Genomic DNA, 12,661 nt, shown 5'->3' on the forward strand with positions numbered 1-12,661 from the left:
CAGGCGGTCTGTTCCATAAAGTTCCATACAGGTGGTTTTTTCCCTCTTTTCAAGGACATTGTAACTGTTGAGTGAATGGTAGAGGTTAGAGGAGCACCTATTCTATATTTCCAATAAAGTGATAGGATCAATGTATATGACAATGGCTAAATTTTGTACAGGAATGTTTATAGTTTATTGTGCAAAATAGATTTTGTCATTAGTCTAGTTACTTTAATTAACTTTATTTCATAATGAAGAGTGTCACGGGTACCCTCTCTGAACGGATCACCATCTGCAACTGAGTAAGCATGTCAGAGGATGGGTATTATATATAGCCATGGATGTGATGTCACTGTTCATCAACAAATCAGAAAGTTGCGTGAATTGAATATTGAAACTTCTGAGTAGTTTGATATTGTTTGGTATAGTTGGAGTTCAATCTTAGTAAACTATAGACTGAATTTCTCAAATTCTATTTCTAGGTGAAGTCTAGTATCTTTCTTTATTTTACTGATTTCTTCTGTGAAGTTTTAACTTAAATATTATATATAAAGAATTTGCACCACCAATTTTGCTGAGAAGTGGCTAGAGTATTTTAGCACTAGTCGAACCCTAATGTAGCCTAATCACTTTCTTTATTGCATGGATCTAGTCTTTCAGGTAGTCTAGAATATGCTTTATTATTGGTATAGAAAAAAAAAAATAAAGTACTATAGAGACTATTAGGTAGCTTAAATTTCTCACCACCTTTTAGGAAGATCCCACACATACTTTAAAGTAAGTCCAAGATTCACTAGCTGTATATGACAAGATAATGTAAATATATATATAAAAAGATCACTATTAACGTCCTTTAAAGTACGCTTGGGCACTAATGGGTTTCGTTTTTGTCAAGACATTTGTCCCTGAATTTTTACTAATTCTTTTGAATCTTTTAAGGAGACTACAATTACAGTGGGCCTTTTTTTTTTTTCTATTCTAATAATTTTTCTGCCCTTGGTAGTTCTCCCTCTTACATAAAAAAAAAAAAAAAATTACCAGTGCACTTTTTATTCAAGAGATATGATTTTGAAGTATTTTTTTTAGCCTTTTTTATTTCAAGATAAATTGAATAATGATTTTTATTAGTTCTTCACTTGATGTTATATGTCTTCTGTTATGTTTGATAACTAAAATATAAGTTAGCAGTTGACTGGTGAAGAATATCTTTAGGAAGGAGTGCCTTGTCATATTCTTACATATTGCTTGATGTCCTGAGCAGGGTGAGACCAACACCAACATTGCCTTAGAGTCTGTGGTGGCTGTGCCTTATGACAATTGGCATGATGACCTTGTGCGGCCCCAGCGGAGGTGCACCATGCTAGATGGAGAATGTATTGAGACACACTATCCCTCTCCCCCTGAGTCTACCAAGGTATGTTGAGATTTTATGAAATACATTTTCATGTATTATTTTAGAAATGTACAGCATATTCATATGAGTAATTACTTGTATCATTTTCTCAAAATAACCAATGTGTTTTTTTGGCTTGAATGCATATGCCTAGAAAATTTTATTTTTTATTTATTTATTTATTTATTTTTATTTTTTTCTCTCTCATTCACATCTCTAATCTGACTAGGTTGAATTTGAGTCCAACCTGGAGGGCAAGATGGTAGAGGAGCTGCCAGTAGGTGTCAGCAATGGTACAGTGCTAGTTTTCTTGAACCAAAGTGATCCAATGGTGGACATCACTGGCAAGTTGAAATATGCAGGCAGATATGTCTTCATTGTGCACTATTTCCAGCCACTATATACTGGTGAGATGACATTTAATTTTCTTTACTCATCCTATTTAAATTCTTTTATTTCAGATCTTAGAATGGTATAAAAAAGGATAGCAATAGGATACATCCTTATTCTGGTCTCATAAGTGTCATCACTTTTTCGTATTCTGAAAATACAATGCAGACTGAGGCAGTGGCGTAGTAGATAAGGTGGTGAGCGTGGGATTGGGCAGACATCCACGCGTACATTCAAATCCCACCACATACCACTTTGAAGCAATGTCATTTGTTGAGTGGTTTAAAGTTACCTACATGTCTCCATGATGCCCAGGTTCTAGGTGGAGGTGTAATTGCCTTACATCCAAGATGAGCTGGGATGGTGATATGGGCTCTAATATGGGTACCACTATAAATAAAATTGCTTGTGCCACTAATGGATGGAAGCTGAACAGTGCTTTCTACATACTCTTCAAGTGTACCTACAGGCGCCATAGCCCTTAACGTAAAAAAAGATATAAAATAAAAAAATCATACTCGAATGTGCAAATAGTTGAACTTTTTAATTCCTGAAAGTTTGATTAAATATTAAAAAAAATACCTGATATTCGAACGTCCACACATGTAAACAAAGGTATTCTTAAAGAGTGAACACTACCTTCCCACACCTCGAGAAGGCAATGTTCAGGCAGGATTTACCTTCGCCACGAAGGTGAACCAAGACCCTTGTCTTTTTCATTACCTTCACATAAATTTGGCCTGAATACATATTATTAGTTTTTGTGAACTAATTGATTTTAGAAACTTAAACATATGTAGGTTATTGTTCAAGTATCCTACTTTATAAAAATTGTGATCATATCCAAACCCGAGAACAGCAACAACATTGGTGAAGCAGCATAGTCTGGACAGGTAAAGTCAGGTCAGGTCTGGACTGCTTGGCTCGCAGCTAAGGTGATGGTAAACAAACACTGCTACCAACCACCACCAAATTATACTCATGGTTTATTTTGTTCAATGCATTAACAGTAAATGTATGAGTATGGGATAATATTCCTGGCATTTAATATCGTACAATAAGTCACGTTGAATTAATAATTTTATAATTTCCCTGATAAGAAAGATGTGCATGTTTACCAACACAACACCTCCATTACCTTTGAGATGGAGGGGAGCAAGGAAGGCAGGGCAACATTTAAGAATAGGACTACCACGAAGGCTGCATTGCCATGTAGCCTTCGTCAAAGGTGGACGGTACTGTTTAAGAATCCGGCCGTTAGTCTCTTCCTCTCAACTGCTATGTTATTTTCTATTACTATTTTCATGCCAACTGCTCTTCTGATGTTACTAATTGCATGCCTCTCCTCCTCCCATAGTCTTATTGCAGAAGACTATCTTTTTCCTCTCTACCCTATTCTCTCCACCTGTCTAATGCAAGAGATAACCAGTACGTATTTTCAACTATTCATACCTTTCTCTGGTATACTCTGGAACTCCCTACTTGCATTTGGATTTCCATGTTCCTCTGACTTGACTTGATTCAAGACATTTATTCCTTTCTTTTGGGTAATTTTCAAAACCACAAAAGACCTTTTTTCACTCTTTATGTTGCCCTTTGCCAGCTTTCCCCTCTTACATAAAAGAAAATGTGGTAGAACATGTGCTGTTATAAGTAGCATGACACTCCTTATCTTATATAAACTTATGTACCTCAGTGCTTCCATCCAATATGTGTTTGATGCAATGCAAGATGTTGTCTTTTCTCTTAAATCATCTTTCTAACCATCTAGAAAGGTTAGAGGTTGGAGGAGAGGGTGTAGGGACTCAAGTTAGACCACCTTTCAAATTGTTGAGAAGGCACATATCTTGAAAAGCTATAGCCTATGCCTATGTGAGTGAAAATTAACAAAGTACACGAGACTTACCGTAGGTCAGTTGAAGTGTATTTCTAATTTTTCAAGGCAAATCACCTCTGCTGGGGCGGAGATTTCACATGAGAGAGTGCGTCACGCACTGCCGGCAGACTTTAAAGTACGCGACATCTACATGATGAACCAAGTAGGAAAGTAGAAACCTATAGAGCTTAAGGTAGGGAGGGAGAGGAGGGCATGTGAAATCTCCTCCCCAGCAGAGGTGATTTGCCTCAAAAGATTAGAAGTACACTTCAACTGACCTACGGTAAGTCTCGTGTACTTTGTTAATTTTACTTCGGCAAGATCATCGAACTGCTGGGCGGAAATTTCCCATGAGGCTTTGAAGCCATGTGGATGTCGAGGATAAAAAGGAAAAAGAAATGCCCACAAGAAACATACTACAACTATTATTCATGGAGTGAACTTGTACATGAGACAATCATACAAGTGCAGTATAAAAATAACTTACATTGTATCCAAACTTAATCCAAGCTACAAACAACAGTGAAATATGGCATCAGTATATTAAAAGAATGGTAACATATCACATCCTACCTAAGTTAAAGTAAATTAACTAAGAACATCAGGGCACTACAACACTTGAGTGCAACGACAACCAAAAAACAAAAGGGCCCCTGCTTATTCTAACACTGCATCCTGAAAAAGGTGAGAAGCAGTCACAATGTTCTTATTATAATATTTGGCAAAGGTAGACTCCCTAGACCAGCCCGCCTTTGCCATAATGCAAGCGACAGGTACCGCTGCCACCCCGGCTTTCGATGCTGCTGCTGGCCGCACACTACCAGCAGAGAACTTTGAGACGTCTATGCCTGACATGCAGAGCATAGTCCGGACCCAACGAGTGATAGTATCTTTAGCAACAGATTTATGGGGTTTTATGAAACTGATAAGGAGTCTGGCATCAGTGTGCATCTCACCCTTTCTAAGTTCTTTAGTCACATCAATGTACTTCAGTAAAGTGGTACAGACACATAATCTGGGGTCCTTAGGGTAATGATGGAATGTGACCCTGTTGATGTTAAAATTTGGTCTGGATTATTTAAGAATGCACCCCAACTGTACTGAAATGGAGTGTTCACTAATGAGCATGTCTTTGATCAACAGTAGTTGTAAGGTTTGAATTCTGGCAGCTTGTATTAAAGTCATCAACATAACCAATTTTAGAGTTAATTCTTTAAGAGTTAAAGCATGTAAGGGGAACATGGACCTTAATTTCTGTAAGACGGTTTGCACGTTCCATGTGTCAGTGTACCTGGGTTTAGGAGTCCTAAGGTTGAAAGCCCCTCTAATGAATCTGACAACCAAGGGGTGGTTCCCTGCCCTGCAGCCATCCACCACAATGCCGAGAGAAGACAGGGTACCCCTTGCCATGTTGAGACACTCATAACCCACACCCCTGTGAAAGATTTCAGATAAAAAATTTACTATGTTACTTATAGTTGGAGTAGTGGGATTGACATTCCATCTATGACAAAACTGCGACCACTTCTGGACATGTGGGCGGTATTGCCTCTCAGTGCCTGGTTTCCAGGAAGCAAGTATGATGTCTGCAGCCACCGCCAAAACTCCTCGTTTCTGCAAGTTTTCCCTGATAGAAGGCATGCTATGAGCCTCGTGTGGGACATGACAGGATGCCGGTCTGTCGTGGACGGGTGGGTTATAACATTCCTCCTGCTCGTTATCAAACGTGGGTAGTCTATTAACAACTTGAGCAGCATGCCCATCCAAGGTTGGGACGGCCACAGGGGAAACACCATCCAGCTTCGTGCCTGCTCTGCACGCAACTTCTGTAGGCACCTAGCAATTAATGAGAATGGGGGGAAAATGTAAGGCAGATCAAATTTAGACCATTCCAAGGAAAAAGCATCAAAGTATTTAGCCTCAGGATCCAGCTTCCAAGAACAGAATGTAGTAACCTGTTTGTTAAGCTTAGAGGCAAATAAATCAATGGATGGTGTCCCAAAAACATTACATAGGGTAGTAAAAATGTGTGGGTTGAGTTTCCACTCATGCCTGTCATTACTTGTGCGAGAGGCAAGATCAGCTAAGGTGTTAACACGTCCTTCCCTGGTATGTGTGAACATGTAATCTATGACTTGTGTTCCAGACACCAATCCCAAATTTTGGAAGAAGCATCATTACAGGACTTGGACTTTGTGCCTCCCATTTCATTAACATAGTTTATGGCAGTGGCATTATCACAAAAAACTCTAATGTGTCTACCTTCCAGCTCATGTGTAAATGCCTGCATAGAGAAAAAATTTGCTTTCATCTCCAGGATGTTAATATGAAGCTCTTTTTCACTCAGGGACCAAGTGCCACTCATAGTCTGACACCCCAAGTGACCCCCCCAACCTAAAGTGGAGGCATCAGTAAATAGGTCAATGTCTGTGCCTGACCTAAAGATGTGTCTGTGGTGCCTGTCCACGTTGTCTAACCACCAGGAAAGATCTAGTTTCATGTCAACAGTAATATTTAATTTCCTGTCAAAGTTACCATGCTCCTGTTTCAATGCGGCAATCATGCCCGCTTCCAACTTCCTATAGTGAAGTTTACCTAACTCCACTGCTGGGATTGCAGCCACCAGGAGGCCAATCACCCTGGCCACCTCTCGAATGGAAGTAACATCTTGACTCAAAAGACTTACACATCCTTGGCGAATTATGATTAATCTACGCTCAGATAATGAAGCAGTCATGAACTTGGTGTTAATGACATTTCCTAGGTATTCAATACATTGTGTTGGGGTGAGAACAGACTTTTCTACATTGACACAGAACCCCAACCTGTGCAACAATGAAATGGTAGCCTGAATCGCCTTAAGGCAACCTGAATAAGAATTACTGCAAATCAATGTGTCATCAATAAAACTGGTGATAGTGTATCCTTTCTTCCTTAGAGTGGCAAATACTGGCTTCATCAGTTTTGTGAAAAGCCAAGGACCCTCAGAAATGCCAATGGGGAGGCAGGTAAATTGATAGATAACACCCTGCCATGTAAAACAAAAATCTTTGTTGCTCATCTGAGACCTTAACAGAAAAATAAGCACGCCTGAGGTCAACAGATGCCAGAAAATCATCCATATTGATAAGCCTAATGGCCTGTTCAAAATTTTCCATTTTAAAATGCTTATAGGGTATGTATTTGTTTAGTCTCTCTAAGTTAAGGACCAGGCAAAATTCCCCGTTTTTCTTTTCTCTCAAGAAAATGGGTGAGATGACCTGCTGAATTTGCTTGTGTGTAACTTTTTTTTTTTTTTTTTTTTTTTTTTTATATACCACGTGGGCTTTTCACGGGAATTTATGGGCTAAAGGGGGTACTTTTTTGGGGTACCTCCTATTTCAAAGCCCACCTGCTAGGAAACCGTTGCCCCGAGTGAGGAAGCCCAACCTACACTCGGACCGTGGACAGGATTCGAACACCATGCGCTTGGAGACCCCTTGGACTCCAAAGCACACATGGTTCCACTGTACCATGGCGGCCTGCCCCCTGCCCTTTTTTTTTTTTTTTGTATATATATATATATATATATATATATATATATATATATATATATATATATATATATATATATATATATATACCATGACTTTAAGCTGTAAAAGATTTTTTACTTCACCAGAATTTATCTCTTGTTGCATAGTGTTGAACCTGTATTCCAAATCACTCAAAAATAAAGGATGAATACCATCAACATCAATATCAAGGTGACAATGTTCAACAATATCCAGTATAACAGGGTCACTGGTAATTTTATGCCATTAAAGCAGGAAACAGTGCAGCCTGCCACCTTCAAAATATGTACTTGCCCGTAATGTTACTGGCACTGCCTGCTGCGGCCGCCCCGCCCCTTGGCGTTTTTTGGGTCCGCATCATGTCGAGCAGAAGGCTGTCGTGGAGCAGCCCTGGGGCCAAACCTCTGTTGCCCATAGGGGCAAAAACTGGCATAGAAGCCCTTACCAGCAGACTTGTTCCAGTATCCACCAGGGCGTTTACCTCTGAACTTAAAAGGAAAGGCAGGCTTCTTCTGTGAGAACTTCGTTTGAAGTTTTTCAGCTTCCTCAGTTTGTCTGGCAGACTGTGACACATCATCACCAAATAGAAAGCATGAGATAGGCACCTTATCTGAGCACAGATGAGCATATTTATAGTTTATTTTGCATTTCATCACAAAATGCCTGACCAAGTTGTTTCTATGATTTGCGTTGCCCAGCAATGCCAATGCACCATTGATCATGCTCACCTCATGTGCCACCTTGGAGTTACCTTCCTGCACAGCCAAATCATCCAGCGCCACTAAAGATTTGGTAATGATGGTTGAGGCCTGCAGGATGTCCCTGTTTACCTCCCTCAGACGGAAGTAAGTTTTTATGGCGTCCAGCTTAACGGCCTCCAACATCTGTGGATTGCATTCCACTGGTGCAAGAGCATGGTAGTTATTAGGCCTCTTAACAATTCCGTCCTCACAGATGGCCTTATAGTCCTCCTCTCTCAAACCATTATCAAAGAGAAAATTGACCATCTCAGCAACTCTGTGATCAATGTCAGCAGAAACCGTGTCAGTAGGGCTAAATGCCTTGGTGGCCTGAATTAAGGCACTGTCAGCAGTGGGGGCTGGCACCGATATGTCTTCATCATCACTCACCCAAGCCGAGACACTCGAAAAGGTGGCAGGAGAGCAAGAAGGCGACGGACCCTGGGCCCCCCAAAGTACTGTCCCCCACAGGTGCCAGCACTGACCCGGCAGAGGGTGGCAGCCACTGCCTGTCCACCTTCAAGGCCTCCACCTCCCCCTGCAAGTCAGCCAAAGCATCCAGCACAACTGACCAAGGGAGAGGCGCGGGAGAAGTGCGGCGGGAGCCACGTGCGTCATCAGCATTGTCCCGCAGCCTCATGGAATCATGCCGCCCACACGAGCGTTGAGATGAGTGCCTCCTGCTACTGTCATCTGTGTTGTGAAGGCGAACGTCGGTCCTAGGGACATGAGGAGGCCCACTGTAGGTACGTGAGGAAGGAGGGGAAGGTGACCTAGAGGCTGAGGATGCTTCACCTGACTCCAACATGACTGCCACACTGCGATAACAAAAACTAGCCTTAAACTCGATAAATAGGCTCAACACCAGCGGAACTGGTATAACATCCATACAACTCAGCCAAAAAAAAGGGTAATGAAATTAAAGGCACTGTACCTATGTAACAAGTAACATGGCCTTACCTGAAAGAAAACAACAAAAAACGGGGTGTCTGCACGACACACAAAACAGCGTCTACCCGCCGCGGTGATCAGCAAACAATTGCCGGCAGTGCGTGACGTACTCTCTCATGGGAAATTTCTGCCCAGCAGTTCGGTGATCTTGCCGAAGTAAAATCACAATGCTCACAGCAAATAGGCCACAATGTAGCTGAATCAGTAAGTGCATGCTTGCTGGCTGACAGGGTTTGTGGGATGTTTGTGTGTTCACATACCAAAACATTGTTCTTGAACTGATGTAAAAATTGTTAGAAAAATCTGTTTGTGAACTGATTTGTTTATAAACAGGAACATTCATGAGCAGAGATTCCACTGTGCTATCCTCATGTTAACAAGTCGGGTAAACAATTAATTGAGGATATATATATATATATATATATATATATATATATATATATATATATATATATATATATATATATATATATATATATATAGATAGATAGATAGATAGATAGATAGATAGATAGATTATTGAAAATTAAATTTTCATACTCATTGAAATTACAAACTATTGGTAGAAAAGTATCAGTATGTGGAAATAGAACATCTGTTTCTTAATATGCTGTGGTTTTTCATTTGGGGTTTGTAAAAATTTGACATGTCTTGCATTTGCCTTATGAACTTGTATGCTTTTGTGTTGTATATTATGTCTTGTTTTGTATATTGATATTGTCTGAATACTTTTGTTTCATCAAATGCCATTTTGCTTTAGCTTGATGCTTGAAGAAATTTTGTCAATTGAATATATTGTTTTGTAAATTACTTCTCATGAAAGAATGGTGGATATTTGCAGTGTCTTTGTGTAATGATGTACATACTTTTTGTCAGGGGATGAGTTGAATGTGCTGCTCACTTACTCAAGGAATGAAGGTTAGATGGAACCTAATTTGTATGTTTTGTACATAGATTTTTTTTGTATGAATTTTTTTATAAGAATTACCTTAACATTTTAAATAGAAATAGGGATATGTTATTTAAATTAGTGTGAAATATTTTTTATTAGTTTAAGTTTACATGAAAATACATTACCTTGTATATACTGATATATGAACTGGATGATGCTCTGATCACTTAGATTTTTTCTGAAGTAATTCCTTATCACCCTTTCTTAGAATAGTTAATCCTTTAGTTCTAGAGTTTTTAGTTTAATACAACAGTACTGTAAATTTTACATTGTATGAGTGAAAATCTTGTTCTTAATCTTTGAATGTGGCATCCCCTCATCAGAGTTTGAGGTGGACGTTCTCATCCAGAATGGACAGTTCTATGAGGCGATCTTGAAGGTCCCACACTGCCCCAGCACCTCTGGCTGTCGCGCTGTCATTCAGCAGCTGGATGGCTCATATGGTTTTGACATCTTGGAAAACTTTGTTTTGTCTCTTAAGGTAATAATTTCTACAAAAGAGTCTTGTATATCATGAATTTCACATTTTATAGCAATTTTAGGATAAGAGTTAATTGTAGCATGTGAGATATTACTGTACATTTATTAGAAAAAAACTGACAGCAGCCATAAGAAAGCATAAGTTTTGTCAGGTGTGGTGATGGAGTAGTATATTTTGTTCTTCATTAAGTAGTTTATCATAAGATACCTTTGACTATTTAAACATTCACTAAGATAAATTATTACAAAACTAGATATTGTGCATTATTTTTGTATGATTGGTAATATTTTGTATAAGGAAATAAGAAATATGAGTTGGAAAGGGGGAGAAAATATTTCATCTAAAGTAAGTACAAGCAAGACCAATGTAATGATACACCTGACTGATCACTCTCAGTCTTGAATTCATCATCCAAGGATAAAAGGAGACAAAATTTATTAAAAAAATTCAACAAAGGAATAATTTATTACAGATGTTGATCACATGCTTTGAAAATTGTCATGAACACAATTGTAAAGAAACTCTTGTTTGTGAAGCATGTGTTTGAAAAAACTCAGTTCAACAATAGGAAATTTTTGTACAGGTAACTGAGATGAACTAAGTGAAAGGCTTGAGATATAAGAAAAAGATGTCTCCTAATGCACACTTTTCTTACACTCAAGTTCATGCCTGAAGTACTATTTTGCCTATTTTGCCCTAATTCAAATGTCATAACATATTGTCCCTCTCTAGGAGCCCAGCCAGAAATCTATCTGGTTGGATTATGTTCTGGTGGTGCCAGCTCAACAGTTCACTCAAGAGATCATGCATGAGTTGCCTGTGGACAGAACAGCTGAGTTCATCAAGTATTGTGGTCAGAACAACTTCTATGTTGGCACTAATTCTTCAGGTACTGGCAATTTTATTGTATCTCTGCTTCAGTAATGGTATATTTTATTTGAATAAGAAGTTAGCCATTGTAAAATGAGATGTAAGGATGTAAAATGGTATATACAGAATCACATATGTATATCACTGATTTTACTTGATTTTGTTATATATCAAAACCTAAATGAAAATACAGTATTGCAGATAGAATTACAGGAGTAGCTTTTTGCACAAATAGCAAAAGAATTATAAGACATTACAAATATTTTTCAAGAAGCCGTTTTCTTACTACTCATAATGTTTGTAATAAGTGGAGAGTAGATCTTAATCAGAAGTTTTAACAATTTCTGTTAAACATGAACAGTGCAGATCACATCTGTAATCAGTCATAGTGATCCCCTCATTCCAGAATTCTGTAAGAGAGCAGCATTTGAGCTGACCATGGACTACAATAGTGGTGCCCTTCCATGTCAGTGTGACTTCTATGGGTCAGTCAGCTTTGAGTGTGAAAAGTTTGGTGGCCAGTGTCCCTGTCGTCCCAACATTATTGGCCAAAGGTGCAATCGCTGCAAGACTGGCTACTATGGCTTCCCTGAGTGCCGGCCTTGTGCCTGCCCCTCCACTGCCCTTTGTGAACCGGAGACTGGTGGGTGGCATTGTGTTTAGATCTATGATATGAATAGTAATCTTTGTGGAAAAAACAATATGAATATATGGGAATTCACCTAACAGGTTTTCACATTCCTGACAGCCTTAGCAGTGGATCACCTGCTAGTAGGTGATTATTTAGAGCACATCAAGAAGTGACTTTGTATATTGTTAGGCTTTTCTTTGTTTTGAGTTCACATTTTGATTTTCGGTGATTCAGTTTTCACAGATTTGCTTCATTATTGTTACCGAAAGATATCAGATTGTATATCATATATAGGTGACTTATCTTTACACTATACCCACACCATATCTTATCAAATATTCTTTAGGTACAGTCCTTTAGGTACTATGATCATCCATATGTTAATAATTTGAATTAATTAATGTATCAAGTTTGTTGATCAACATTTAAGATATGGTACATTTTATTTTGTGATTCCTTACCTTGCTTTACTTTACCAATGTGTCACATCCACCTGGACTTGGGCAACCTGTCTCTATCTCTTGCTAGCTGCATCAGTTCTGTAGATCTGTCACTCTTGCCACACCATCCATAAATATTTCTTTCTGTTTTCTTCTTGTTCTTCTCCCCTCCACCACTCCAGTCAGCAACACAGCTTCCATCTCATTCCTCCTCATCTTATGTCTGAGAAATCTCATTTGTCTTCGTACTGTTGTCATCATTTCTCTCTCTGCTCCCATCTGCCTCAGTGTGTCCACAGTTTTTTTTGCTGTCCATGGTATCTTTAAAATTCTTCTCCACAACCACATTTCAGCTGCCTCCAACTTATCTTGCAGCTTACTGGTCACTGTCCATGTCTGAC

General features: G+C 39.0%; 1 protein-coding gene across 1 annotated transcript in view; it reads left to right on the plus strand.

Moving 5' to 3' along the window:
- Positions 1 to 12,661, plus strand: part of LOC123519257 (laminin subunit alpha-like) — a 235,179-nt gene that overhangs the window by 67,512 nt on the left and 155,006 nt on the right. The window contains exons 15-20 of the mRNA XM_045280389.1: positions 1,244 to 1,396; positions 1,605 to 1,782; positions 9,763 to 9,804; positions 10,162 to 10,319; positions 11,052 to 11,208; positions 11,596 to 11,832. Coding sequence (XP_045136324.1) covers positions 1,244 to 1,396; positions 1,605 to 1,782; positions 9,763 to 9,804; positions 10,162 to 10,319; positions 11,052 to 11,208; positions 11,596 to 11,832 — 925 coding nt within the window. The remainder of the gene's footprint in view (positions 1 to 1,243; positions 1,397 to 1,604; positions 1,783 to 9,762; positions 9,805 to 10,161; positions 10,320 to 11,051; positions 11,209 to 11,595; positions 11,833 to 12,661) is intronic.

The sequence above is a fragment of the Portunus trituberculatus genome, chromosome 45, assembly GCF_017591435.1.
Source record: "Portunus trituberculatus isolate SZX2019 chromosome 45, ASM1759143v1, whole genome shotgun sequence".
Classification (NCBI taxonomy): Eukaryota; Metazoa; Arthropoda; class Malacostraca; order Decapoda; family Portunidae; genus Portunus; species Portunus trituberculatus.